At 50.9% G+C, this 24,277-nt stretch overlaps 1 protein-coding gene across 1 annotated transcript in view; it reads left to right on the top strand.

The window, feature by feature from the left end:
- The first annotated feature begins 440 nt into the window (after window positions 1-440).
- The window catches only part of slco2a1 (solute carrier organic anion transporter family, member 2A1), a 37,941-nt gene continuing 14,104 nt past the window's right edge, over window positions 441-24,277 (top strand). The window contains exons 1-2 of the mRNA XM_072438729.1: window positions 441-497; window positions 18,570-18,707. Coding sequence (XP_072294830.1) covers window positions 456-497; window positions 18,570-18,707 — 180 coding nt within the window. The 5' untranslated portion in view covers window positions 441-455. The remainder of the gene's footprint in view (window positions 498-18,569; window positions 18,708-24,277) is intronic.

Genomic DNA, 24,277 nt, shown 5'->3' with positions numbered 1-24,277 from the left:
CTCCTCCTGCGCCTCCTCCTCCTGCGCCTCCTCCCGCGCCTCCTCCTCCGCCTCCTCCTCCCGCGCCTCCTCCCTCGCCTCCTCCTCCTCCTGCGCCTCCTCCTGCGCCTCCTCCTGCGCCTCCTCCTCCTGCGCCTCCTCCTCCTCCTGCGCCTCCTCCTGCGCCTCCTCCTGCGCCTCCTCCTCCTGCGCCTCCTCCTCCTCCTGCGCCTCCTCCCGCGCCTCCTCCTGCGCCTCCTCCTCCCGCGCCTCCTCCCTCGCCTCCTCCTCCTCCTGCGCCTCCTGCCCACTGGCCCACTGGTCCTGCCCCACCAAACAAGTCACCACTTTCAGAACAGTTGCGCGCGGAGTGGAGCCGTGGGCTGAGTCCACTCTTACATCACCAGTACAAAAGATACAAAAGCAGAGCAGCCACGGGAGGCACGTAAAGAGCCGCACGTCCCGGGACACGCATCATGGACGTGAAGAAGCCGCGCGCGCTCGGCTGCAGCATCAAGGTAAGAGCACGCGCCTTTGTCCTGCTTAATGAGGCCTGGTTAATGCTCTGCTTTAGGGACAGTTTGGTCTTTTTTGTCTCTTAATGTTTGTAAAACTAAGAGAGCTTAATGTCCAGGACTTTGCTTAAATAATAATAGTCAAAGTGCAAATGTCAAAATGTAAATTATTGTTGCCTGGAGCTAAAATTCCTCAGTCCTCATAAACAAACCCTCTGTGGAGATGTCTGCTAATCATACTATTTAAAAACCACGTCCAAAACAAGAAGAGACTAATATCATCATTTGTCTCATAATTATGCACCACAAGTAGATTTATTATGTTTGGCCTATAAATTATTCTGGTTCAAATGATAAGAATGTGAGATTATAGTCACTGTTTATACAGTTCAATATTCCACTGCACCTGGTCTAATTATTACTATTATTATAAAATTATAGCTGAGTCTGATTTTCATTTCCAAGACCGATTTCACAGACAAAGAGGAATTGTGAAAGCTGCAGATATAATGACAAAACTTATACTACTATAATACTTTAATACTATAGAACCGATAACTACATATTATTGAACTATCTAAAAAGGTGAAAAGAGTTGTAATAGTAAAAAACACCTTGATAATTGATACAGTATTTAAACTTTGATATAAAAAGATTAAAAACGTTTTGGAACTTTACTCATTTCTTTATCAAACCTGTAAGAAAGATAACCTTATGTACATTAGAGAACTTCACAATTCTCAAACCAAATTAAAATGGAAAGTCTACAATTGTCTCTAAAATGCCAGATCGATGACTTTAATGCAACTGCTACATTGGGGGAAAATGTGAAAAATACAAATGAAACAACCCTTCAAAAGTTGAAATGGGGTTTGTTTAAAGAAAAAGATGTTTAAATGAGTTTAATCCAAACACAGAGACTAAGATATCACATTAGAACTCTGTAACAGGCTCAAATCTTTAACTCTTATTTATTGTCCATGATTTTAGCTAGAAACCACATTTTAACACTCTTTACTTTTCACCTGTCAACTAAATATGGTGAATTCTTAACTGTATTTTTGAGAAGCTACGAATGATGAATGAAATCTAAAGCATGAGTCAAATGATACAGACTGCGGTGGGTCTAGTCTTATGTCCAAATATGAGGCGAGGAAACATGGCCTGTCCCACACAGCAGGGGCAGGGGCAGGAGCAGGGGCAGGAGCAGGAGCAGGAGCAGGGGCAGGGGCAGGAGCAGGGGCAGGAGCAGGGAGCAGGGGCAGGAGCAGGGGTAGGGGCAGGAGCAGGGAGCAGGGGCAGGGAGCAGGAGCAGGGGCAGGAGCAGGGGCAGGAGCAGGGGCAGGAGCAGGGGCAGGAGCAGGGGGCAGGAGCAGGGAGCAGGGGCAGGAGCAGGGGTAGGGGTAGGGGCAGGAGCAGGGGCAGGGGCAGGGAGCAGGAGCAGGGGCAGGGAGCAGGGGCAGGAGCAGGGGCAGGAGCAGGGGCAGGGAGCAGGGAAAGGAGCTGGGGCAGGAGCAGGGGCAGGAGCAGGAGCAGGGGCAGGAGCAGGGGCAGGGGCAGGGGCAGGAGCAGGGGCAGGAGCAGGAGCAGGGGCAGGGGCAGGAGCAGGGGCAGGGGCAGGAGCAGGAGCAGGGGCAGGGGAATGGGCAGGGGCAGGGGGCAGGGAGCAGGGAGCAGGAGCAGGGGCAGGAGCAGGGGCAGGAGCAGGGAGCAGGGAGCAGGGGCAGGAGCAATTGACATCATATTAACTAATAATCGCAACATTTCCTGTTTCCCAAAATCCAATCCGTGTGGTTGGATTATGGATTATGGATTATGCAGAAAGATGAGAAACCTAAAAGTTATTTTTCAATATTAATTCTGAAACGAAAGATTGTCTTTAGTTTCACTGGTGAAAATTGTGGAGGGCAATTTAAGAATAAATCACGTCTTAACTAAAACTAAAACAATACTTTTTAAAACTAGTTAAATAAAGACTTGAAGTTGAAACTGGGATTATATTGTCTAAATGTCTAAACTCCAGAATAAACCAGGTCTGAACCAGGATGTCATGGTTTATATTCTCACCTCGTATCAGTGAGTTATGGATTCATTTGTGCCAGAGATGACTCTTATCTTGATCACATTCTTCTGCCAAAACCTGGGTCAACATCGCTCGTTCTTGGCCTCGTCCCATAATGAGTTTTCTCTGGCAGCGGAACACGCCGTTCAGGACATGTTTGTGTTTTACTGCTTCAGACGCTTCACATCCACGTTAAAGCCCCTAAGGAATAAATCAGGACGTCACGACAGACGGATTGCACTGGTTTTATCTCGTGTTTACACCTGGATTACGTCTCGTTTTAAACCTTAATTCAATCCTAATGTGCAGTAGGTGAAGACTTTATTCAGGTTTAATCCGGGCTCTGAGTTTGTTCTGCGTTAACTTCTGGCTAAGTTAAGCAAACAAGTGGAAGATTGTGACGTGAAATATAAAGTATAAACTGCTTCTAAGAACGAGAATCCAGTTTGACGCTGCAGAAAAGCTGAGCAGCCGAGCGCGAGGTTCACGTAAACAGGGGCAGGAGCAGGAGCAGGAGCAGGGGCAGGAGCAGGAGCAGGAGCAGGGGCAGGAGCAGGGACAGGAGCGGGGGCAGGGGCAGGAGCAGGAGCAGGGGCAGGAGCAGGGGCAGGAGCAGGGGCAGGGACAGGAGCAGGGAAAGGAGCAGGGGCAGGGACAGGAGCAGGGAAAGGAGCAGGGGCAGGAGCAGGAGCAGGGGCAGGAGCAGGGACAGGAGCAGGGGCAGGAGCAGGGGCAGGAGCAGGGGCAGGAGCAGGGGCAGGAGTAGGGAGCAGGGGCAGGAGCAGGGGCAGGACCAGGGGCAGGGGCAGGAACAGGGGCAGGGAACAGGAAACAGGAGCAGGGGCAGGGAGCAGGGAGCAGGGGCAGGAGCAGGGACAAGGGCAGGGGCAGGAGCAGGAGCAGGGGCAGGAGCAGGAGCAGGGGCAGGGAGCAGGGGCAGGGGCAGGAGCAAGAGCAAGAGCAGGAGCAGGGGCAGGAGCAGGGGCAGGAGCAGGGGCAGGGGCAGGAGCAGGGGCAGGAGCAGGGGCAGGAGTAGGGAGCAGGGGCAGGGGCAGGAGCAGGGGCAGGACCAGGGGCAGGGGCAGGAACAGGGGCAGGGAACAGGAAACAGGAGCAGGGGCAGGGAGCAGGGGCAGGAGCAGGGGCAGGGACAGGGGCAGGGGCAGGAGCAGGAGCAGGGGCAGGAGCAGGGGCAGGGAGCAGGGGCAGGAGCAAGAGCAAGAGCAGGAGCAGGGGCAGGAGCAGGGGCAGGAGCAGGGGCAGGGGCAGGGGCAGGAGCAGGGGCAGGAGAAGGGGCAGGAGCAGGGGCAGGAGCAGGAGCAGGGACAGGAGCAGGGGCAGGAGCAGGGGCAGGAGCAGGAGCAGGGGCAGGGAGCAGGGACAGGGGCAGGAGCAGGGGCAGGAGCAGGGAACAGGGGCAGGGGCAGGAACAGGGAGCAGGAGCAGGGGCAGGGAGCAGGGGCAGGAGCAGGGGCAGGGGCAGGGGAATGGGCTGGGGCAGGGGGCAGGAGCAGGAGCAGGGGCAGGAGCAGGGGCAGGGGCAGGAGCAGGGACAGGAGCAGGGGCAGGGAGCAGGAGCAGGGAGCAGGAGCAGGGGCAGGGGCAGGAGCAGGGGCAGGGAACAGGGGCAGGAGCAGGGGCAGGAGCAGGGAGCAGGGGCAGGAGCAGGGAGCAGGGGCAGGAGCAGGGGCAGGAGCAGGAGCAGGGAGCAGGGGCAGGGGCAGGAGCAGGGGCAGGGAGCAGGGACAGGGGCAGGAGCAGGGGCAGGGGCAGGAGCAAGGGCAGGGAGCAGGGGCAGGAGCAGGAGCAGGGAGCAGGGGCAGGAGCAGGGGCAGGAGCAGGGGCAGGAGCAGGGGCAGGGGCAGGAGCAGGGACAGGGGCAGGAGCAGGGGCAGGAGAAGGGGCAGGAGCAGGGGCAGGGGCAGGGGCAGGAGCAGGGACAGGGGCAGGAGCAGGGGCAGGAGAAGGGGCAGGAGCAGGGGCAGGGAGCAGGGGCAGGAGCAGGAGCAGGGGCAGGAGAAGGGGCAGGAGCAGGGGCAGGGGCAGGAGCAGGGAACAGGAGCAGGGGCAGGAGCAGGGGCAGGGAGCAGGGACAGGGGCAGGAGCAGGGGCAGGAGCAGGGGCAGGAGCAGGGGCAGGGGCAAGAGCAGGGGCAGGGAGCAGGGGCAGGAGCAGGGAGCAGGAGCAGGGGCAGGAGCAGGGGCAGGAGCAGGGGCAGGAGCAGGGGCAGGGGCAGGAGCAGGGGCAGGAGCAGGGGCAGGGGCAGGAGCAGGGGCAGGAGAAGGGGCAGGAGCAGAGGCAGGAGAAGGGAGCAGGAGCAGGGAGCAGGGGCAGGAGCAGGGGCAGGGAACAGGGGCAGGGGCAGGAGCAGGGGCAGGGAGCAGGGGCAGGAGCAGGGGCAGGGGCAGGAGCAGGGGCAGGAACAGGGAGCAGGGGCAGGGAGCAGTGGCAGGAGCAGGGGCAGGGACAGGGGCAGGGGAATGGGCAGGGGCAGGAGCAGGGGCAGGAGCAGGATCAAGGGCAGGGGCAGGGGCAGGAGCAAGGGCAGGGAGCAGGGAGCAGGGGCAGGAGCAGGGGCAGGAGCAGGAGCAGGAGCAGGGGCAGGAGCAGGGGCAGGGGCAGGAGCAGGGGCAGGAGCAGGAGAAGGAGCAGGGGCAGGAGCAGGGGCATGAGCAGGAGCAGGGGCAGGAGCAGGGGCAGGGGCAGGGGCAGGGGCAGGAGCAGGGGCAGGAGCAGGAGCAGGAGCAGGAGCAGGAGCAGGGGCAGGAGCAGGGGCAGGGGCAGGAGCACGAGCAGGGACAGGAGCAGGGGCAGGAGCAGGGGCAGGAGCAGGAGCAGGGACAGGAGCAGGAGCAGGGGCAGGAGCAGGGGCAGGAGCAGGAGCAGGGGCAGGAGCAGGGGCAGGAGCAGGGGCAGGAGTAGGAGCAGGGACAGGGGCAGGAGCAGGGGCAGGAGCAGGAGCAGGAGCAGGGACAGGGGCAGGAGCAGGAGCAGGGGCAGGGGCAGGAGCAGGAGCAGGGACAGGAGCAGGGGCAGGGGCAGGAGCAGGAGCAGGGACAGGAGCAGGAGCAGGGACAGGAGCAGGAGCAGGGGCAGGAGCAGGGGCAGGAGCAGGAGCAGGAGCAGGAGCAGGAGCAGTAATTGAACTTTCAGGACTTTTTGGCCTGATTTTCAGATTCAATGTGAATCTTTAAAGGTTTAATTCACAGACGAATGTGAAATGTTTGTAAAATGAACATTTCAGAAATAAAACTATCGTTTTTTCCTTTTTATTCTGAATCTGCTCTTTTTGTAGCATTTTGACAATATTCTCAAACGTTGCACATCTTCAAATCCACGTTCACAATATTATCTGCATTTTCATATATTCATATACGGAACAAGTATTTCAAAATACTCCAGAACCTGCTAAAGTCCAACAACATGAAGGACGAGTCTTTGAGTATTTTAAGTGTAATTGAAGCGTTTCTCTCACAAAGATCGTGTCTTGGTCTGAAGAATAAAAGGATCTGAGTTTGAGCTCGGAGCTTCCCTTGATTCTGCCTCACAGCTGGACAGGGGACAGGGACAATCACTGGACAGGGGACAGGGACAATCACTCACAAACACTCACTATAAATAATCTTTAAACTCGACAGGAACAATAAATCAGGCGTCAGAGGCGGACGGGATGAAAACAGAAGTGTTCAGCCCTGTTATAGTAAAACACAATGAACTGCAGAATGAGGCTAAAATAATAACTGCTTTTGTAGAAGCTGCTTTTCTGGACATTTTACTGGAGATATTGACAAAAATGAATATCTTGGTATTTTTTTGGGTAACACTTTATTTTAGGGTCTAATTAGATGCTAATTAACATACTGGTAAATTAGTAGTTTATTAGACTTAATCTGCCCTTATTAATGTCTTATTCTGCTGCTAATTAGACATTCATTGTTATAAGGAGTTTATTCATAGAAAAGTGTTAATAAATAATGATGCTTTTTGATCACGGACAAAAACTGTGTGTGATAATGAACACCTGCAAGAACACGTCATGTTACAACACTGCACTTTACATGAGAGCTGCAGGAGGCCATGGCACAGGACGAACACCTGCAAGAACACGTCATGTTACAACACTGCACTTTACATGAGAGCTGCAGGAGGCCATGACACAGGACGAACACCTGCAAGAACACGTCATGTTACAACACTGCACTTTACATGAGAGCTGCAGGAGGCCATGACACAGCACGAACACCTGCAAGAACACGTCATGTTACAACACTGCACTTTACATGAGAGCTGCAGGAGGCCATGACACAGCACGAACACCTGCAAGAACACGTCATGTTACAACACTGCACTTTACATGAGAGCTGCAGGAGGCCATGGCACAGGACAAACACCTGCAAGAACACGTCATGTTACAACACTGCACTTTACATGAGAGCTGCAGGAGGCCATGGCACAGGACAAACACCTGCAAGAACACGTCATGTTACAACACTGCACTTTACATGAGAGCTGCAGGAGGCCATGGCACAGGACGAACACCTGCAAGAACACGTCATGTTACAACACTGCACTTTACATGAGAGCTGCAGGAGGCCATGGCACAGCACGAACACCTGCAGGAACACGTAATGTTACAACACTGCACTTTACATGAGAGCTGCAGGAGGCCATGACACAGGACGGGCACCTGCAAGAACACGTCATGTTACAACACTGCACTTTACATGAGAGCTGCAGGAGGCCATGGCACAGGACAAACACCTGCAAGAACACGTCATGTTACAACACTGCACTTTACATGAGAGCTGCAGGAGGCCATGGCACAGGATGAACAGCTGCAAGAACACGTCATGTTACAACACTGCACTTTACATGAGAGCTGCAGGAGGCCATGACACAGCACGAACACCTGCAAGAACACGTCATGTTACAACACTGCACTTTACATGAGAGCTGCAGGAGGCCATGGCACAGGACAAACACCTGCAAGAACACGTCATGTTACAACACTGCACATTACATGAGAGCTGCAGGAGGCCATGGCACAGGATTAACAGCTGCAAGAACACGTCATGTTACAACACTGCACTTTACATGAGAGCTGCAGGAGGCCATGGCACAGGACGAACACCTGCAAGAACACGTCATGTTACAACACTGCACTTTACATGAGAGCTGCAGGAGGCCATGGCACAGCACGAACACCTGCAGGAACACGTAATGTTACAACACTGCACTTTACATTAGAGCTGCAGGAGGCCATGACACAGGACGAACACCTGCAAGAACACGTCATGTTACAACACTGCACTTTACATGAGAGCTGCAGGAGGCCATGGCACAGGACAAACACCTGCAAGAACACGTCATGTTACAACACTGCACTTTACATGAGAGCTGCAGGAGGCCATGGCACAGGATGAACAGCTGCAAGAACACGTCATGTTACAACACTGCACTTTACATGAGAGCTGCAGGAGGCCATGGCACAGGACCAACACCTGCAAGAACACGTCATGTTACAACACTGCACTTTACATGAGAGCTGCAGGAGGCCATGCCACAGGACAAAATCCTGCAAGAACAAGTCATGTTAAAACACTGCACTTTACATGAGAGCTGCAGGAGGCCATGACACAGCACGAACAGCTGCAAGAACACGTCATGTTACAACACTGCACTTTACATGAGAGCTGCAGGAGGCCATGGCACAGGACAAACACCTGCAAGAACACGTCATGTTACAACACTGCACTTTACATGAGAGCTGCAGGAGGCCATGGCACAGGATGAACAGCTGCAAGAACACATCATGTTACAACACTGCACTTTACATGAGAGCTGCAGGAGGCCATGGCACAGGACCAACACCTGCAAGAACACGTCATGTTACAACACTGCACTTTACATGAGAGCTGCAGGAGGCCATGCCACAGGACAAAATCCTGCAAGAACACGTCATGTTACAACACTGCACTTTACATGAGAGCTGCAGGAGGCCATGACACAGCACGAACAGCTGCAAGAACACGTCATGTTACAACACTGCACTTTACATGAGAGCTGCAGGAGGCCATGACACAGCACGAACACCTGCAAGAACACGTCATGTTACAACACTGCACTTTACATGAGAGCTGCAGGAGGCCATGGCACAGGACAAACACCTGCAAGAACACGTCATGTTACAACACTGCACTTTACATGAGAGCTGCAGGAGGCCATGGCACAGGACGAACACCTGCAAGAACACGTCATGTTACAACACTGCACTTTACATGAGAACTGCAGGAGGCCATGGCACAGGACGAACACCTGCAAGAACACGTCATGTTACAACACTGCACTTTACATGAGAGCTGCAGGAGGCCATGACACAGGACGAACACCTGCAAGAACACGTCATGTTACAACACTGCACTTTACATGAGAGCTGCAGGAGGCCATGGCACAGGACGAACACCTGCAAGAACACGTCATGTTACAACACTGCACTTTACATGAGAGCTGCAGGAGGCCATGACACAGGACGAATACCTGCAAGAACACGTCATGTTACAACACTGCACTTTACATGAGAGCTGCAGGAGGCCATGACACAGGACGAACACCTGCAAGAACACGTCATGTTACAACACTGCACTTTACATGAGAGCTGCAGGAGGCCATGACACAGGACGAACACCTGCAAGAACACGTCATGTTACAACACTGCACTTTACATGAGAGCTGCAGGAGGCCATGGCACAGGACGAACACCTGCAAGAACACGTCATGTTACAACACTGCACTTTACATGAGAGCTGCAGGAGGCCATGACACAGGACGAATACCTGCAAGAACACGTCATGTTACAACACTGCACTTTACATGAGAGCTGCAGGAGGCCATGACACAGGACGAACACCTGCAAGAACACGTCATGTTACAACACTGCACTTTACATGAGAGCTGCAGGAGGCCATGACACAGGACGAACACCTGCAAGAACACGTCATGTTACAACACTGCACTTTACATGAGAGCTGCAGGAGGCCATGGCACAGGACGAACACCTGCAAGAACACGTCATGTTACAACACTGCACTTTACATGAGAGCTGCAGGAGGCCATGGCACAGCACGAACACCTGCAGGAACACGTAATGTTACAACACTGCACTTTACATGAGAGCTGCAGGAGGCCATGACACAGGACGAACACCTGCAAGAACACGTCATGTTACAATACTGCACTTTACATGAGAGCTGCAGGAGGCCATGGCACAGGACAAACACCTGCAAGAACACGTCATGTTACAACACTGCACTTTACATGAGAGCTGCAGGAGGCCATGGCACAGGATGAACAGCTGCAAGAACACGTCATGTTACAACACTGCACTTTACATGAGAGCTGCAGGAGGCCATGGCACAGGACCAACACCTGCAAGAACACGTCATGTTACAACACTGCACTTTACATGAGAGCTGCAGGAGGCCATGCCACAGGACAAAATCCTGCAAGAACACGTCATGTTACAACATTGCACTTTACATGAGAGCTGCAGGAGGCCATGACACAGCACGAACAGCTGCAAGAACACGTCATGTTACAACACTGCACTTTACATGAGAGCTGCAGGAGGCCATGGCACAGGATGAACAGCTGCAAGAACACGTCATGTTACAACACTGCACTTTACATGAGAGCTGCAGGAGGCCATGACACAGCACGAACACCTGCAAGAACACGTCATGTTACAACACTGCACTTTACATGAGAGCTGCAGGAGGCCATGGCACAGGACAAACACCTGCAAGAACACGTCATGTTACAACACTGCACATTACATGAGAGCTGCAGGAGGCCATGGCACAGGACAAACAGCTGCAAGAACACGTCATGTTACAACACTGCACTTTACATGAGAGCTGCAGGAGGCCATGGCACAGGACAAACACCTGCAAGAACACGTCATGTTACAACACTGCACTTTACATGAGAGCTGCAGGAGGCCATGGCACAGCACGAACACCTGCAGGAACACGTAATGTTACAACACTGCACTTTACATGAGAGCTGCAGGAGGCCATGACACAGGACGAACACCTGCAAGAACACGTCATGTTACAACACTGCACTTTACATGAGAGCTGCAGGAGGCCATGGCACAGGACAAACACCTGCAAGAACACGTCATGTTACAACACTGCACTTTACATGAGAGCTGCAGGAGGCCATGGCACAGGATTAACAGCTGCAAGAACACGTCATGTTACAACACTGCACTTTACATGAGAGCTGCAGGAGGCCATGGCACAGGACCAACACCTGCAAGAACACGTCATGTTACAACACTGCACCTTACATGAGAGCTGCAGGAGGCCATGCCACAGGACAAAATCCTGCAAGAACACGTCATGTTACAACACTGCACTTTACATGAGAGCTGCAGGAGGCCATGACACAGCACGAATAGCTGCAAGAACACGTCATGTTACAACACTGCACTTTACATGAGAGCTGCAGGAGGCCATGACACAGCACGAACACCTGCAAGAACACGTCATGTTACAACACTGCACTTTACATGAGAGCTGCAGGAGGCCATGGCACAGGACAAACACCTGCAAGAACACGTCATGTTACAACACTGCACTTTACATGAGAGCTGCAGGAGGCCATGGCACAGGACAAACACCTGCAAGAACACGTCATGTTACAACACTGCACTTTACATGAGAGCTGCAGGAGGCCATGGCACAGGACGAACACCTGCAAGAACACGTCATGTTACAACACTGCACTTTACATGAGAGCTGCAGGAGGCCATGGCACAGGAGGAACACCTGCAAGAACACGTCATGTTACAACACTGCACTTTACATGAGAGCTGCAGGAGGCCATGGCACAGCACGAACACCTGCAGGAACACGTAATGTTACAACACTGCACTTTACATGAGAGCTGCAGGAGGCCATGACACAGGACGAACACCTGCAAGAACACGTCATGTTACAACCCTGCACTTTACATGAGAGCTGCAGGAGGCCATGGCACAGGACAAACACCTGCAAGAACACGTCATGTTACAACACTGCACATTACATGAGAGCTGCAGGAGGCCATGGCACAGGACAAACACCTGCAAGAACACGTCATGTTACAACACTGCACTTTACATGAGAGCTGCAGGAGGCCATGGCACAGGACAAACACCTGCAAGAACACGTCATGTTACAACACTGCACTTTACATGAGAGCTGCAGGAGGCCATGGCACAGGATGAACAGCTGCAAGAACACGTCATGTTACAACACTGCACTTTACATGAGAGCTGCAGGAGGCCATGGCACAAGACAAACACCTGCAAGAACACGTCATGTTACAACACTGCACTTTACATGAGAGCTGCAGGAGGCCATGGCACAGGACGAACAGCTGCAAGAACACGTCATGTTACAACACTGCACTTTACATGAGAGCTGCAGGAGGCCATGGCACAGGACAAACACCTGCAAGAACACGTCATGTTACAACACTGCACTTTACATGAGAGCTGCAGGAGGCCATGGCACAGGATGAACAGCTGCAAGAACACGTCATGTTACAACACTGCACTTTACATGAGAGCTGCAGGAGGCCATGGCACAAGACAAACACCTGCAAGAACACGTCATGTTACAACACTGCACTTTACATGAGAGCTGCAGGAGGCCATGGCACAGGACGAACAGCTGCAAGAACACGTCATGTTACAACACTGCACTTTACATGAGAGCTGCAGGAGGCCATGCCACAGGACAAAATCCTGCAAGAACACGTCATGTTACAACACTGCACTTTACATGAGAGCTGCAGGAGGCCATGACACAGCACGAACAGCTGCAAGAACACGTCATGTTACAACACTGCACTTTACATGAGAGCTGCAGGAGGCCATGACACAGCACGAACACCTGCAAGAACACGTCATGTTACAACACTGCACTTTACATGAGAGCTGCAGGAGGCCATGGCACAGGACGAACACCTGCAAGAACACGTCATGTTACAACACTGCACATTACATGAGAGCTGCAGGAGGCCATGGCACAGGACAAACACCTGCAAGAACACGTCATGTTACAACACTGCACTTTACATGAGAGCTGCAGGAGGCCATGGCACAGGACGAACACCTGCAAGAACACGTCATGTTACAACACTGCACTTTACATGAGAGCTGCAGGAGGCCATGGCACAGCACGAACACCTGCAGGAACACGTAATGTTACAACACTGCACTTTACATGAGAGCTGCAGGAGGCCATGACACAGGACGAACACCTGCAAGAACACGTCATGTTACAACACTGCACTTTACATGAGAGCTGCAGGAGGCCATGGCACAAGACAAACACCTGCAAGAACACGTCATGTTACAACACTGCACTTTACATGAGAGCTGCAGGAGGCCATGACACAGCACGAACACCTGCAAGAACACGTCATGTTACAACACTGCACTTTACATGAGAGCTGCAGGAGGCCATGGCACAGGACCAACACCTGCAAGAGCACGTCATGTTACAACACTGCACTTTACATGAGAGCTGCAGGAGGCCATGCCACAGGACAAAATCCTGCAAGAACACGTCATGTTACAACACTGCACTTTACATGAGAGCTGCAGGAGGCCATGACACAGCACGAACAGCTGCAAGAACACGTCATGTTACAACACTGCACTTTACATGAGAGCTGCAGGAGGCCATGACACAGCACGAACACCTGCAAGAACACGTCATGTTACAACACTGCACTTTACATGAGAGCTGCAGGAGGCCATGGCACAGGACAAACACCTGCAAGAACACGTCATGTTACAACACTGCACTTTACATGAGAGCTGCAGGAGGCCATGGCACAGGACAAACACCTGCAAGAACACGTCATGTTATAACACTGCACTTTACATGAGAGCTGCAGGAGGCCATGGCACAGGACGAACACCTGCAAGAACACGTCATGTTACAACACTGCACTTTACATGAGAGCTGCAGGAGGCCATGACACAGGACGAACACCTGCAAGAACACGTCATGTTACAACACTGCACTTTACATGAGAGCTGCAGGAGGCCATGACACAGGACGAACACTTGCAAGAACACGTCATGTTACAACACTGCACTTTACATGAGAGCTGCAGGAGGCCATGACACAGCACGAACAGCTGCAAGAACACGTCATGTTACAACACTGCACTTTACATGAGAGCTGCAGGAGGCCATGACACAGCACGAACACCTGCAAGAACACGTCATGTTACAACACTGCACTTTACATGAGAGCTGCAGGAGGCCATGGCACAGGACAAACACCTGCAAGAACACGTCATGTTACAACACTGCACTTTACATGAGAGCTGCAGGAGGCCATGGCACAGGACAAACACCTGCAAGAACACGTCATGTTACAACACTGCACTTTACATGAGAGCTGCAGGAGGCCATGACACAGGACGAACACCTGCAAGAACACGTCATGTTACAACACTGCACTTTACATGAGAGCTGCAGGAGGCCATGACACAGGACGAACACCTGCAAGAACACGTCATGTTACAACACTGCACTTTACATGAGAGCTGCAGGAGGCCATGACACAGGACGAACACTTGCAAGAACACGTCATGTTACAACACTGCACTTTACATGAGAGCTGCAGGAGGCCATGGCACAGGACGAACACCTGCAAGAACACGTCATGTTACAACACTGCACTTTACATGAGAGCTGCAGGAGGCCATGGCACAGCACGAACACCTGCAGGAACACGTAATGTTACAACACTGCACTTTACATGAGAGCTGCAGGAGGCCATGACACAGGACGAACACCTGCAAGAACACGTCATGTTACAACACTGCACTTTACATGAGAGCTGCAGGAGGCCATGGCACAGGACAAACACCTGTAAGAACACGTCATGTTACAACACTGCACTTTACATGAGAGCTGCAGGAGGCCATGGCACAGGATGAACAGCTGCAAGAACACGTCATGTTACAACACTGCACTTTACATGAGAGCTGCAGGAGGCCATGGCACAGGACCAACACCTGCAAGAACACGTCATGTTACAACACTGCACTTTACATGAGAGCTGCAGGAGGCCATGCCACAGGACAAAATCCTGCAAGAACACGTCATGTTACAACACTGCACTTTACATGAGAGCTGCAGGAGGCCATGACACAGCACGAACACCTGCAAGAACACGTCATGTTACAACACTGCACTTTACATGAGAGCTGCAGGAGGCCATGGCACAGGACAAACACCTGCAAGAACACGTCATGTTACAACACTGCACATTACATGAGAGCTGCAGGAGGCCATGGCACAGGACAAACACCTGCAAGAACACGTCATGTTACAACACTGCACTTTACATGAGAGCTGCAGGAGGCCATGGCACAGGACGAACACCTGCAAGAACACGTCATGTTACAACACTGCACTTTACATGAGAGCTGCAGGAGGCCATGGCACAGCACGAACACCTGCAGGAACACGTAATGTTACAACACTGCACTTTACATGAGAGCTGCAGGAGGCCATGACACAGGGCGAACACCTGCAAGAACACGTCATGTTACAACACTGCACTTTACATGAGAGCTGCAGGAGGCCATGGCACAGGACAAACACCTGCAAGAACACGTCATGTTACAACACTGCACTTTACATGAGAGCTGCAGGAGGCCATGGCACAGGATTAACAGCTGCAAGAACACGTCATGTTACAACACTGCACTTTACATGAGAGCTGCAGGAGGCCATGGCACAGGACCAACACCTGCAAGAACACGTCATGTTACAACACTGCACTTTACATGAGAGCTGCAGGAGGCCATGCCACAGGACAAAATCCTGCAAGAACACGTCATGTTACAACACTGCACTTTACATGAGAGCTGCAGGAGGCCATGACACAGCACGAACAGCTGCAAGAACACGTCATGTTACAACACTGCACTTTACATGAGAGCTGTAGGAGGCCATGACACAGCACGAACACCTGCAAGAACACGTCATGTTACAACACTGCACTTTACATGAGAGCTGCAGGAGGCCATGGCACAGGACAAACACCTGCAAGAACACGTCATGTTACAACACTGCACTTTACATGAGAGCTGCAGGAGGCCATGGCACAGGACAAACACCTGCAAGAACACGTCATGTTACAACACTGCACTTTACATGAGAGCTGCAGGAGGCCATGGCACAGGACGAACACCTGCAAGAACACGTCATGTTACAACACTGCACTTTACATGAGAGCTGCAGGAGGCCATGGCACAGGAGGAACACCTGCAAGAACACGTCATGTTACAACACTGCACTTTACATGAGAGCTGCAGGAGGCCATGGCACAGCACGAACACCTGCAGGAACACGTAATGTTACAACACTGCACTTTACATGAGAGCTGCAGGAGGCCATGACACAGGACGAACACCTGCAAGAACACGTCATGTTACAACACTGCACTTTACATGAGAGCTGCAGGAGGCCATGGCACAGGACAAACACCTGCAAGAACACGTCATGTTACAACACTGCACATTACATGAGAGCTGCAGGAGGCCATGGCACAGGACAAACACCTGCAAGAACACGTCATGTTACAACACTGCACTTTACATGAGAGCTGCAGGAGGCCATGGCACAGGATGAACAGCTGCAAGAACACGTCATGTTACAACACTGCACTTTACATGAGAGCTGCAGGAGGCCATGGCACAAGACAAACACCTGCAAGAACACGTCATGTTACAACACTGCACTTTACATGAGAGCTGCAGGAGGCCATGGCACAGGACGAACAGCTGCAAGAACACGTCATGTTACAACACTGCACTTTACATGAGAGCTGCAGGAGGCCATGGCACAGGACGAACACCTGCAAGAACACGTCATGTTACAACACTGAACTTTACATGAGAGCTGCAGGAGGCCATGGCACAGGATGAACACCTGCAAGAACACGTCATGTTACAACACTGCACTTTACACGAGAGGTGCAGGAGGCCATGGCACAGGACAAACACCTGCAAGAACACGTCATGTTACAACACTGCACTTTACATGAGAGCTGCTGCTTTACTTTGAAATAAAATGTATGAAATAAATGTGTTGTTTTGCAACAGAACTTTATGTAGTTGTAACTGTAACTGCCGGACAAATATAAGTATTAGTTTGGCAATGGCCACTGTAAATGGTAAAGAATAAAGAAACAAATCCTGGACTAAGTCTGTGTTTACACTAAGTCCTGGTTTAGATTGGGTTTGGTCCTGTTCTCGTCCTGGTTTAGTTCCAGGTTCCGTATAGTTCCACTTCTGATGGTTCCATCAAGATTATGAGGTTAATTGATAATCATCGAGATTATTTAAGTCATATTCTAATCGTAAAAAGTAAAGAATTATAATTGTGACTATTTTAAAAACAAAATTAAGTGTTTCTAATTATAATAAATGTAAACTACAAACTACTTTTTGTCAAATTTACACTCATTTGTCATTCATAAAACTGGTCTCAATTGGAATAATAATGTGTCAGACAAAGGCAATTAATACATTTGAAAAAAAAAAGAAGGAAAAAAAAAGAAGAAGAAGAAATATCTTTTGTTCACAATATTTTGATATTGTGGGTATAAATACTTTGAACCTCCTCAAACTCAAACTTGTACAGAACTATAAACTTCCCCTTAAACAAAGCAGAAGGATCAGAGCCACATCCGAGTCAGAACCAGGAAGTACAAATAATAAAGTCCAAAGTCACACAGTTTAAAACATGCTGCGTCTTGTCACTCAGATGCTCCTTCATGAGCAGCGACAGGAACATGTCAGGAAACATATTTGGCTTTTTGAACCTCGAGCACAATCAACATCACTCACGTCCAGTCAAAGGATCTGATGATGTTATAATGATGTTATAATCATGTTATAATCATGTTATAATCATGTTATAATCATTTATATAAATGAAGCCCTGTGTGGGTCTGTACGTGCTCCGCGAGGGAGAAGAGCCGCTCTGAGCCGCTCTGAGCCGCTCTGAGCCGCTCTGAGCCGTTGAACGCACGAGTGACGCTGAAGATACAACTGGGATCAGGATTTAACTGAGCAGACAAAGGCAGATCCAGCTCCTGCAGCTCGACCCGAGCGCTCGCTCAGAACAGTAAACGCTCCGTTAAACCCGCTCTGGGCTTCAATAAAACACACACAATGGATATTTTACACGTGCTAATATTTCACCAGGAATCTGTCCTAATTATCCTTTATTCTTTACTATTTACAGATGTGGCCATTGCCAAACTAATACTTATATTTGTCCGGCAGTTACAGTTACAACTACATAAAGTTCTGTTGCAAAACAACACATTTATTTCATACATTTTATTTCAAAGTAAAGCAGCAGCTCTCATGTAAAGTGCAGTGTTGTAACATGACGTGTTCTTGCAGGTGTTTGTCCTGTGCCATGGCCTCCTGCACCTCTCGTGTAAAGTGCAGTGTTGTAACATGACGTGTTCTTGCAGGTATTCGTGCTGTGCCATGGCCTCCTGCAGCTCTCGTGTAAAGTGCAGTGTCGTAACATGACGTGTTCCTGCAGGTGTTCGTCCTGTGCCATGGGCTCCTGCAGCTCTCGTGTAAAGTGCAGTGTTGTAACATGACGTGTTCTTGCAGGTGTTTATGCTGTGCCATGGCCTCCTGCAGCTCTCATGTAAAGTGCAGTGTTGTAACATGACGTGTTCTTGCAGGTGTTCGTGCTGTGCCATGGGCTCCTGCAGCTCTCGTGTAAAGTGCAGTGTTATAACATGACGTGTTCTTGCAGGTGTTCGTGCTGTGCCATGGGCTCCTGCAGCTCTCATGTAAAGTGCAGTGTTGTAACATGACGTGTTCTTGCAGGTGTTCGTCCTGTGTCATGGCCTCCTGCAGCTCTCATGTAAAGTGCAGTGTTGTAACATGACGTGTTCTTGCAGGTGTTTGTGCTGTGCCATGGGCTCCTGCAGCTGTCTCAGCTCCTCTACAGTTCTTACTTCAAAAGCACCATCACCACCATCGAGCGCCGCTTTGGTCTGAGCAGCTACTCCTCAGGAACCATCTCCTCCCTGCACGAGGTAAAACCCACACAGGACTAAACCAGGGCTAAACCAGGGCTAAACCAGGGCTAAACCAGGACTAAACCACAGCTAAACCAGGACTAAACCAGGACTAAACCAGGGCTAAACCAGGACTAAACCAGAACTAAACCAGGACTAAACCAGGACTAAACCAGGTCTAAACCACAACTAAACCAGGACTAAACCAGGACTAAACCACAGCTAAACCAGGAATAAACCAGGAATAAACCAGGACTAAACCACAGCTAAACCAGGACTAAACCAGGGCTAAACCAGGACTAAACCAGGGCTAAACCAGGACTAAACCACAGCTAAACCAGGACTAAACCAGCAGCTAAACCAGGACTAAACCAGGACTAAACCAGGACTAAACCAGGGCTAAACCAGAACTAAACCAGGAATAAACCAGGACTTAACCACAACTAAACCAGGACTAAACCAGGGCTAAACCAGGGCTAAACCAGGACTAAACCAGGGCTAAACCAGGACTAAACCAGGACTAAACCACAGCTAAACCAGGACTAAACCAGGGCTAAACCAGGACTAAACCAGGGCTAAACCAGGACTAAACCAGAACTAAACCAGGACTAAACCAGGTCTAAACCACAACTAAACCAGGACTAAACCAGGACTAAACCACAGCTAAACCAGGAATAAACCAGGAATAAACCAGGACTAAACCACAGCTAAACCAGGACTAAACCAGGACTAAACCAGGGCTAAACCAGGACTAAACCAGGGCTAAACCACAGCTAAACCAGGACTAAACCAGCAGCTAAACCAGAACTAAACCAGGACTAAATCAGGACTAAACCAGGACTAAACCAGGGCTAAACCAGGGCTAAACCAGGACTAAACCAGGACTTAACCACAACTAAACCAGGACTAAACCAGGGCTAAACCAGGACTAAACCAGGGCTAAACCAGGACTAAACCAGGACTAAACCACAGCTAAACCAGGACTAAACCAGGGCTAAACCAGGACTAAACCAGGGCTAAACCAGGACTAAACCAGAACTAAACCAGGACTAAACTAGGACTAAACCAGGTCTAAACCACAACTAAACCAGGACTAAACCAGGACTAAACCACAGCTAAACAGGGAATAAACCAGGAATAAACCAGGACTAAACCACAGCTAAACCAGGACTAAACCAGGGCTAAACCAGGACTAAACCAGGGCTAAACCAGGACTAAACCAGGGCTAAACCACAGCTAAACCAGGACTAAACCAGCAGCTAAACCAGAACTAAACCAGGACTAAATCAGGACTAAACCAGGACTAAACCAGGGCTAAACCAGAACTAAACCAGGACTAAACCAGGGCTAAACCAGGACTAAACCAGGACTAAACCACAGCTAAACCAGGACTAAACCAGAACTAAACCAGGACTAAACCAGGACTAAACCAGGACTAAACCACAACTAAACCAGGACTAAACCAGGACTAAACCACAGCTAAACCAGGAATAAACCAGGAATAAACCAGGACTAAACCACAGCTAAACCAGGACTAAACCAGGACTAAACCAGGACTAAACCAGGGCTAAACCAGGACTAAACCAGAACTAAACCAGGACTAAACCAGGACTTAACTACAACTAAACCAGGACTAAACCAGGGCTAAACCAGGGCTAAACCAGGACTAAACCAGGACTAAACCACAGCTAAACCAGGACTAAACCAGGACTAAACCAGGGCTAAACCAGGGCTAAACCAGGACTAAACCAGAACTAAACCAGAACTAAACCAGGACTAAACCAGGACTAAACCAGAACTAAACCAGGACTAAACCAGGACTAAACCAGTATTTTGTACTGCAGTTTAATGAGGAAAAGTACTGGGCCTCACGCTGAAAATCAATCAGGAAATGATGTGCATTTAACTCTTACTGTCACTATCATAATATCAATAGTTTTGCTGTGACCATTATTTTGTCATTTCCCTAAATCAAGACTCAACTTAAATATGTACGTATGGTTTTATGTACGCTCAGTTACAAGTGAAACAGGTTTTTAATGTTTTTTGTTTTTTTTATGGAACATTTTGGGCAAAACATGAACATTTCCTGCGGTTTCAGACCCTCCATCAGGACACGGGGCCCCTTTAGTCCATCAGAACACGGGGCCCCTTTAGTCCATCAGAACACGCGGCCCCTTTAGTCTATCAGAACACGGGGCCCCTTTAGTCCATCAGAACACGGGGCCCCTTTAGTCCAAACCAGGTCTAATCAATGATGAACTGGGACTAAACAAGTTCACTCAGGACTGAAGTCTGAAACCAGAGACATAAATGATTTTATTGCCACCATGTTTGTTTAGATATGAACAACCATGTGTTTCTATGATTGGTTAACCCGCCTGTCAATCACGCCCCTTTGAAGAGAAAATCAGGCTGTTTATTGCACTGTTTACTGTAAATGATCTAACCACATGAACTGCGTTTGCTTTCGAGCGCCGGTCACAGCTCCATCACTGCAAATTAAATCACAGCGTCGACACTTTACACGGGACGTTTCCTCTAACCGCTCGGACGTTTCTTCTGACCGCTCAAACGTTTCTTCTGACCGCTCAGACGTTTCTTCTAACCGCTCAAACGTCATCAGGAGCGTCCAGTTACAGGAGCCACTACAACACGAGCCACTACAACACGAGCCACTACAACACGAGCCACTACAACACGAGCCACTACAACACGAGCCACTACAACACGAGCCACAACAACACGAGCCACAACAACACGAGCCACTACAACACGAGCCACTACAACACGAGCCACTACAACACGAGCCACTACAACACGAGCCACAACAACACGAGCCACAACAACACGAGCCACTACAACACGAGCCACTACAACACGAGCCACAACAACACGAGCCACAACAACACGATGCCACAACAACACGAGCCACTACAACACGAGCCACAACAACACGAGCCACAACAACACGAGCCACTACAACACGAGCCACAACAACACGAGCCACAACAACACGAGCCACTACAACACGAGCCACTACAACACGAGCCACTACAACACGAGCCACTACAACACGAGCCACAACAACACGAGCCACAACAACACGATGCCACAACAACACGAGCCACTACAACACGAGCCACAACAACACGAGCCACAACAACACGAGCCACTACAACACGAGCCACTACAACACGAGCCACAACAACACGAGCCACAACAACACGAGCCACTACAACACGAGCCACTACAACACGAGCCACAACAACACGAGCCACAACAACACGAGCCACAACAACACGAGCCACAACAACACGAGCCACTACAACACGAGCCACTACAACACGAGCCACAACAACACGAGCCACAACAACACGAGCCACTACAACATGAGCCGGTCGACACAGATGTGAGGGTCAGGCTTTGCTTTTCCATTGGCCTTTCTGTCATTTTAAAGAAATCACTGCTCGGCCTCGTTTACCAAACCACTACATCTTTGGCTCTTCTTTGTCCAGCACAACAAATTTTCAAAATAAGACAGCGGAGCTGGCAAGTCTTATAAGGTACGAACGGGAATATAAAGACTCTAGCATAATTGTGCTCACAGAGACCTGGCTAACCCCAGAAATCCTGGATCATACTGTTGCTTTGGACCATTTTCATCTCCTGCGCGCAGACAGAACAAGGGACAGTGGAAAGAGAAGAGGAGGCCTGGCGGTGTTTGCCCATGAGAGGTGGTGTAGATCAAGCCACTGCTCAGTCAGAGAACAACTGTGTAACTGAGACATTGTAACTGTTAGCCGTTAGCATGAGGCCATATTATCTGCCCCGGGAGTTCTCACACATTATTGTAATAGCAGTGTACGTAGCCCCGTCTGCTAATGCTGACAATGCCTGTGAAGCATTGTTCTCCACCACAAGCAAACTGCAAAACAAGCACCCTCAGGCTCTCTTCCTCATCTCCGGTGACTTTAACCAAGCTTCTCCCTCTTCTGTTCTACCAACATACACCCAGTATGTTACCTGCCCCACCAAAGACAATAAAACACTGGATTTTTTCTTTGCCAACACCAAGGAGGCTCCTCCCCCCTCCCTCCCCTGGGCAGCTCGGACCACAACCTTGTACATCTGAGGCCTGTGTATGAACCCATCGTGCGCAGGCAGCCTGTGGTGTCCTGTGTGGTGAGGATGTGGTCTGCTGAGAGCGAGGAGGCTCTGAGGGTCTGCTTCAGCACCACTGTCTGGACTGAGCTCTATGGCCCACATGGGAGGGACATCAACACCATCACAGAGTGCATCACGGACTACATCAACCTCTGTTTTGAGAACATTGTTCCCTCCCGGACGGTGCAGTGTTTTCCAAACAACAAGCCATGGATTAACCGTGAACTGAAAACTCTGCTGAAGGAGAAGAAGAGAGCCTTCAGGTCAGGACCTGACGGCATCAGCCCCAGGCTCCTTAAGTCCTGCAGATGAACTGTGTGGAGTTGTGGAGCATGTCTTCAACATGAGCCGTAAGCTGAGGGTGGTACCAGAGGTCTGGAAGACCTCCTGTCTGGTACCTGTGCCCAAGACACCGCGCCCCAAAGACATCAACAGTTTCAGGCCGGTGGCTCTCACGTCCCACCTGATGAAGACGCTGGAGCGGCTGGTCCTGGACCACCTCCGCTCCACCGTGAGCTCAGCCATGGACCCGCTGCAGTTTGCATATCGGCCTGGCATCGGAGTGGAGGACGCCGTCATCTCCCTGCTGCGCCGCTCTCTCTCTCACCTGGAAAAGCCTGGCAGCTCTGTGAGGATCCTGTTCTTTGATCTCTCCAGCGCCTTCAACACCATCCAGCTGCTGCTCCTGAGGGACAAACTGGAGACGGCTTGTGTGGAGTAGGACCTGGCAGAGTGGATCCTGGACTACCTCACGGACCGAGCCCAGTTAGTGAGACTGTGTGTGACACTCGGACCTGCAGTGTGGGGGCGCCCCAGGGCACCGTCCTCGCGCCCTTTCTCTTCCCCCTTTATACTGCAGACCTCAGACACGACATGGACAGCTGTGTCCTGCAGAAGTTCTCTGACGACTCTGCCATCATCGGACTCATCACATACGACGATGATGCGGAGTATAGGGGACTGGAGCAGGACTTTGTGGACTGGTGTCAGCGGAACCACCTCCTCATCAACGCGGGGAAGACAAAGGAGATGGTGGTGGACTTCCGCAGACGCCACTCTGCTGCCCCCTCACCAGTGAACATCCAGGGAAGAGCCAGAGTCGGCTCTACCTCCTGAGGAGACTCAGGTTTTTTGGAGTGACAGGGCCACTCCTGAAGACCTTCTCTGACTCTGTGGTGGCATCAGCTCCTGTAGGTGTGGCCTGCTGGAGCAGCAGCATCACAGAGAGGGAGAGGAAGAAGCTGAACAAAGTCATCAAGAAGTCCAGCTCCGTCCTGGGCAGTGCTCTGGACTCGGTGCAGGAGGTGGGGGACAGAAGGGTCCTGGCTAGATTCACATCTATGCTGGACCATGAGTGTCGCCCCCTGCAGGACACTCTGTCCCCTGCAGGACACTCTGTCAGCTCTGGAGAGCAGCTTCAG

This window comes from Eucyclogobius newberryi, unplaced genomic scaffold (genome assembly GCF_026437365.1).
Source record: "Eucyclogobius newberryi isolate DKJ021-1_F unplaced genomic scaffold, fEucNew1.0.hap1 SCAF_9, whole genome shotgun sequence".
Classification (NCBI taxonomy): domain Eukaryota; kingdom Metazoa; phylum Chordata; class Actinopteri; order Gobiiformes; family Gobiidae; genus Eucyclogobius; species Eucyclogobius newberryi.
The sequence above is the reverse complement of the archived record's forward strand: the minus strand, read 5'-3'. Positions and strand labels throughout refer to the sequence as shown.